Source organism: Chenopodium album, chromosome 22 (assembly GCF_948465745.1).
Source record: "Chenopodium album chromosome 22, dcCheAlbu1.1, whole genome shotgun sequence".
Lineage (NCBI taxonomy): Eukaryota > Viridiplantae > Streptophyta > Magnoliopsida > Caryophyllales > Amaranthaceae > Chenopodium > Chenopodium album.
The window spans coordinates 6,580,085-6,586,914 of NC_137855.1; the positions used below are offsets into that span (position 1 = coordinate 6,580,085).

The 6,830-nt window shown below is 35.5% G+C and overlaps 1 protein-coding gene across 1 annotated transcript; it reads left to right on the forward strand.

The window, feature by feature from the left end:
- On the forward strand, positions 1-6,332 carry LOC145603638 (protein disulfide-isomerase like 2-1-like). Its single transcript, XM_081659587.1, has 11 exons — positions 1-230; positions 1,526-1,610; positions 2,197-2,294; positions 2,410-2,465; positions 3,420-3,537; positions 3,715-3,742; positions 3,836-3,924; positions 4,040-4,196; positions 4,291-4,415; positions 4,530-4,629; positions 5,984-6,332. Exons 1-11 carry the CDS (start codon positions 76-78, stop codon positions 6,050-6,052), a joined length of 1,080 nt encoding a protein of 359 aa, XP_081515713.1. The 5' UTR covers positions 1-75; the 3' UTR covers positions 6,053-6,332.
- Positions 6,333-6,830: the final 498 nt, after the last annotated feature.

Below are 6,830 nucleotides of genomic sequence, written 5' to 3' on the forward strand. Positions count from 1 at the left end.
ACAGGTGTTTATAAAAGGACCAACGCTCAACTGCTTCACCTTTTCTGGTTATTTTTTTCAGAAGAAAACTCAAAAATGGCGAAATCTCAGATCTGCTTCTTCGTCGGAACCCTAGCTTTGCTCCTCGTTTCATCGGCTTTTTCCGACGATGTCGTCGTTTTGACAGAGGAGAACTTCGATAAGGAGGTCGGTCAAGATCGTGGTGCTCTCGTTGAATTTTACGCTCCTTGGTAACATTTCATTTTTTATCTCTTTAATATTCTTCCGATTTTGTTGTAATCATCATTTTCAGCTCGAATTTGCTCAATATTAGTATTTTTTTATTCGGTTTTTGATTGATCTTTGATTTTTGCTGATTATCAGTTGATTTACTAGATCTTGTAGGATTAGTAAGCGTATTTAGAAATGATGAAATGCGATTTAGTTTTTAGTTGAATTTTGAAACTCGTATTGTTTCCTGATGATTTCTATCAAGTGTGCGACTGTGGAATGGAGAAATTGTTAGCTGAAGAAGGTGTACGATGTTTTTGAAATTTTCGCCATTTAAAAATTAGAGAATTGATTGTGTTTATTATAAATGTAACAAAATGTTGCACGTTAAATGGGAGAATTTGAAATGCTGAGTCAACGTTGTCCTTTTCATAACTCTGTTTAAATGTAATAATAATTGAGATATATTATCTTAGTATCAAAAGTTTGTATTAATAGTTTGCACTTCTAAATGATCCTTTGGAATCTATGGCACTTTTGTTGAACCGATGTCCAATGGATATTCGGTATAATTGATGGTTCATTAGAAAGTTGATGGATTCATGTTGGAAGCAAAATAGCAAAGATGATATGCTTTGATTAGTTGAATAGAAATGAAATTCAATGATTACATGGACAAAAGAGCATGATCATTTGACGTTTAGCCCATCAGTGGCCAATATTAGAAATGACGTACTTGTATCATTTATTGGGATTCTAATTATAAAACGTACTTTGTTTTTTATATGTCATTTGTCAAACATATATTTTTAGAAAAGAAACTTGGGATGTTACATATATATTTTTAGCTTCAAAGCTTCATTCTGTTTGCCTCCAGTCTTAAGACTGTTAACGAGTGGATATTGTCTACATGACTAAAAGTATGTATTTTGCGACAACTTGTTCTTGATGCTCTTTAATGAGTGGGTGTTCAGATTTAACATAGCATGTATTTTGAGTCTGAGACACTTTGAGTTGCATATTTTATCGACTTATGTTTCCAAATTTGCATATGACAATTTGATTTAATAACATGTATCGTCTATTCGTTTAGTATTACTTTAGTTCATATGCATGGTGGATAGGCATATCTTCCTTTACAATGCTTGCCTGCTTGGTGCTTCATTTTTATTCTTGATCTAGTTACTATTCATGGGAATCACAACCCAAGTTACTGGCTGGTGGCTACCATAGTTCATGGTGCCAAAGTGCATATCTAACCATTGTTAACCATGAAAGTAGGATTCAAATTATTAATTGACTGCATATTCTACAGGTGTGGGCACTGTAAGAAGCTCGCCCCAGAGTTTGAAAAGCTCGGTGCAAGTTTCAAAAAGGCCAAATCTGTTTTGATTGGAAAGGTTAGCTATGCATGTTGTTGGTCTTTTTGCCAAAAGTTTATCTTGATGAGACTATATTGGATTACTAAAAGATGAAGGATGTTCATAGGATAATCTGACTGAAGAAATTGCGGGCTATGCTTGTATTGATTGTTTGATACATGCTCTTTAGAATGCTGTTTTTATTGTTGTTTCTGGTGAGGGAGGGGGTGCAGCTTGCTTGGCTGTTGCTGCTACTTTAACATCCACATAAAGTATCTAAATTAAGGGATTTTGGGAATATGCAGAATTAAAGCTGATTGGTGATTTTCCTGATAGCTTGGTGATTGAATCTACCACCTATGGGCTATAGTAAAATTGTGAGATTTGTGAAGCAGGAGAACATTAGATCCAGTATTCCCTTCATTTTTTTCTGATTAGTGCTTATAAACTCAAGGTGTTCTGATTACATTAAGTTGTTCTTCTGAACTTGAATTTTGAGACTTTATTTAATCTGTGTGCTGAATGAACAATCTTAGTTTTTCTTTAGCATTATCTGCATCAATGTCTCCATTGATTGGTGTCAGGAATACATTCTTTTTTAACTAAATTTTTAATCACTCTGCAGGTGGATTGTGACGAGCACAAAAGTCTGTGCAGCAAATATGATGTTTCAGGATACCCCACAATTAAGTGGTTTCCAAAAGGATCCTTGGAACCCAAGAAGTGAGTTTGTACATCTCTGTACTATCACCTGAATGCTGTTTATGTTTGCTATGCAATGGCTAAATATTTTGTGGGCAAGTATCGTAATTTATTTGTAAATGTTCACTGTATGCAGATATGAAGGTGCACGTACAGCTGAGGCACTTGCTGAGTATGTTAACTCTGAAGGAGGTATGTTGTAACTTAATTAGTGATTCTCTCAAATAACGTGATTATGTGAATGTTTTTTTGATTTAATTGTTGTTAAATGAATTATTTGTTATATTAGTTGCAGACCTTTTTGGACTATATGTAGATTGCCTTAATTTCTTATCATATATTTTGTTTCATGGAGGACCTTTGCCTTATACGGAGTACTGTCAGCATCAAACTGAAAATTAATTTGACCTATTATTTTCAAAACATTATTTGTTGCTCCATCACTATTACAACTTGATGTCAACTTCTGCTTATGTATCCTGTGTGCAAAGCACCGAGTACTTTGCTATTTTCTTCCTGTAGTAGGTGTTAGGGTAGTTCTGACTCTTCTGAGACTGGGAAGGCATTTTGTAGGAAAAAGTATTTTTTGTAATTTGAATTCTGTACAACTCCCTCACCAGGAGGAATTCAATCTGTGTAACCCTTCAATGTTCTCTAACAGATGCCTTTTCGACCAGATGATATTGCATTATATTTTTATTTTTATTATTGCATGACGTGTGGATTTTAGGTTAATGTGGCTACTAAAAGACATCCCCTACCCAATCTCCCCATTTCCCCAAAATGTGAAATGGGAAATATAAATATATAATACAAGTATCTCCTTTTGTTCTGCTCACTTTTATTCTGCTGAGTATTCTCCTTCCTTTAAAATTGAGGAGCTTTAGTTGTCATGTAACAAACTAATAATAGCATTTACTACCTACTCCATCCAATATTCTTGTAATGATGTTTTTGTTTCTAATTCTAACCATGTTAATTGATAACTGGTATTTTTAGGCAAATAAAAGCACTCTAACTTTGAGAAGTCAATTAGTATATAGTTTCCTCTTAAATCGGTAAAATTCTAGCAGACCATTATCAGGTGCATGCTATCTGTAAGTCTGATTTCTCTTTCCTTCTGTGCTGATTATTTGCTTCTATCAGGGACCAATGTGAAGATTGCTACTACGCCTTCGAATGTTGTGGTACTATCTACAGATAACTTTGATGAAGTTGTCATGGATAAATCAAAAGATGTTCTCGTTGAGTTCTATGCCCCATGGTTAGTTATATTCTTTGTTCACTGTACTTCACTAGTTCCATATATCTCTGACAATGATCAGCTACTGCTTGAACTAATTATGAGATTTGGTTTTGGGTAATTTAAATTGTTTTTGAAGTAATTTCTACTGGTATAATATTGGAATTGCATCTCATATATGCTTATTCTGTTGCTCAGGTGTGGTCACTGCAAGGCATTGGCTCCTGTAAGTGCAAAAGTTGCTCTTCACTTTATTTTTTTTAGTGGGTGCATTAGTAGTTTGTATGATTATTAAGCCTTCTATCTTGCCATGCTGTAGACTTACGAAAAGGTTGCTACTGCATTTAAATCGGAAGATGTGGTGATTGCAAGCCTTGATGCTGACAAATACAAAGATTTGGGAGAGAAGTAAGTTCACTTTTCTCTTGGCCATCTGAAATTTCATTGTGTTCTAAATTTCATACTGTGACTTGCTTTAAGATTGCATGCCTAACTATTTTGAACTTCATTTACTTTTTGTCAGATATGGCATAAGTGGCTTCCCAACACTGAAATTCTTCCCCAAGAGCAACAAGGATGGTGAAGATTACGATGGTGGTCGAGATTTGGAAGACTTTGTTAGTTTTATTAATGAGAAGTGTGGCACCAGCCGTGACAGTAAGGGCCAACTTACCACACAGGTGATGTGATTCATTATAAGCTCTTATGAATTTGCAAGTGATAGAGAGCCCAGGAAAAGATCCCTTTATTCTAACTCTGCTCTCCAATAATTAGGCTGGTATCATTGCATCCTTGGAAAACCTGGTGAAGGAATTTGTAAGTGCCACCGGTGATGAGAAAAAGGCTGTCTTTAACAAATTGGAGGAAGAAGTTGGGAAGCTTGAAGGCTCTGCGGCAAGGTAGAAGGATATTTCAGTTTTATTTTATTTTATTCTCTTAAATCTTTTAAAAATGGAGAAGAGGAGAAGTTAATTAGTGCATGTTATATTGGATTATGTCTGATTTCTTTCCAGGTACGGAAAGATCTATACTAAGGCTGCCAAGAGCTCAATGGAAAAGGGTGCTGACTATGCTTCAAAGGAAATCCAGAGACTTGAGCGCATTCTTAGCAAGGTAACCATATTATGGCCATGATTCTATAGGAGTCTAAAATTAAAATTTTGTGCAAGTTGTAGTTGAATTTGGCAATTTGTGTTTGATACTTGATCAATTCTGGTTGCTTTTAGGTTGATTAAGCATCAATTTCAAGTAAGAATTTACTACCTTAGTCCTGAAACACTTGGCCATTTGTCTATTTTGGTCATTTCAAATAGTATGACTTATTTGGTGTGGCGGAGATGTAAAAAGTAAAATAGTAAAGGATGTCTATGTTACTCTTGCTAAAATCTGCAAAATTCAACTGTCAAATAATGGCCCATTATCTAGTAAAGGAGAGAAGGGGGCTATATTTATTATACAATGTGGTCAGTTGATGATAATTTGTGTTAGACTTCATTATTTCGGTAATATTTTTGTGTTCTTCCACAATACTAAGCTGTAAACAGGTCTGCTTCTTGTGTTTGTTATAAACTTATAATGATTGCCAGCTTAGAAGGTTGTTCTTCCACAATACTAAGCGGTTTCTGGGAAGCATGGTAACTGTAATGTGCATTATTATGGCATATTGCTTTGGATGCTTCCATTAACATGTTAAGATCTAGCGTTGCTTTGTGATGCTGGTCTGAGAATGAAAATATAATTTGTTCTACTGTCTACTTTGGCTTCTCAAATCCAGAAATAGTAGGTAGAATCTATTAGCAACTACCATGCAAATTAAGCTGTTATGTATATAGCTCACATTTAAATGGAATAGGGAGGTCAGGGGATAATGGAGTTTAAATTTAGAACTGTTAAAGAATATAAGGTAGTAGAAGCTGATGCCTTGAAGCAGGGATGAATATGAGTACTATTACCCTAATTGAAGGATTACAATACCCCCAATTCTATCCTCTCCCAAACATTGCCAAGTTATTGCCCGGTGTACTCGTATTATGTATCCCCTTATCTGTTGTATGTCTTCTGGTGTATTCAAATTTTCTACCAATGACTCAAAGAGAGTTATTGTTATATGTATAATGTTTCCGCTGACATACAGAAGTTTGACAAAGCCTTACTCTGATGAGAGGACAATGAATTATTTCTTGAATGAATATATCTTATGATTATTAGATCTAAAAGGGTATAAATAAAGTTGTGTGCAATATCATCTGCATATGTATAGTCTTTTTCCCCGAGGGGTAGGGCAAAATACAGTGAACAATCAATAACGTAGCTGTAAATTGAGGAATGTTATTTTCTTGCCCCATTGTCAACTTATGAAGTTACGGAGTATAGTTTTTTCTCGTGTCCTGAGAGCTGTGCCAGGGCCAACTTTAGCATTGTCCACACTTGATCTCTAATAACTTTTGTAACTTGTTTGTTCATGCAGGCCATCAGCTCAGCAAAGTCTGATGAGTTCACTCTAAAGAAGAATATCTTGTCCCTTTTTGCCGCTTGATCATCTGGCTATTACGTATGATGTTAGTTGAACATTCATACCCCGAGGGTTGATATTGCAGATACTATTTTCTCTTGGGGAAGAGGTTTATCAGTAGTGTTAATGGTGCACATTGTTTGCTGCACATTTTTGCTCCTAGAGCTTAACTGTACTAGTAGAATTTATAGTTTTGGTCACAGTGTCACACTAGATATAATAACACTTCTTGGAGGAACGTTGACTTTGTCTTGCTTCTCTGATCCATTTTGTTACCCCTTTTATACGAAGTGAACTTCAATTATCATACGAGTATGAATGAACCTACAATTTTAGACATGTCATCACTCTGTTGCAACTGCAACCCTTGCTTCCCTTGGGCTCTTTACTCGCTTTCAGCCTGTTTTGAGTACTTGAAAGCCGTCTTAACTTGTTGCAGATCACGATCAGTGATCCATAGAAGCCTAAACCAAATCTTCTCCAGAGACCGTAATACGATTATTTACGGGGATTTCGGCTTCACACACTCATTTTTGCATTCTATCCAAATGTTTGAAGTTGCTGCAACTAGTAATCTGAAAATGGTGGACTTAGGAGTTTGAGTAGGGACACACACACACACACTGTAAAAAGGGTGCTAACAGTAGTACAGGCAAAGCTGCCTCAATTTAATTAATACTCACTTCTTCCTTCGACAAGATCCGCTACATACGCCCACTTTATTCCTGCCATTTTTTTTTCTTTAATTTTCTATTTTAAATTTTAGTGAGTTGTTCTTTTCCTTCAACTTTGTACCCCAATT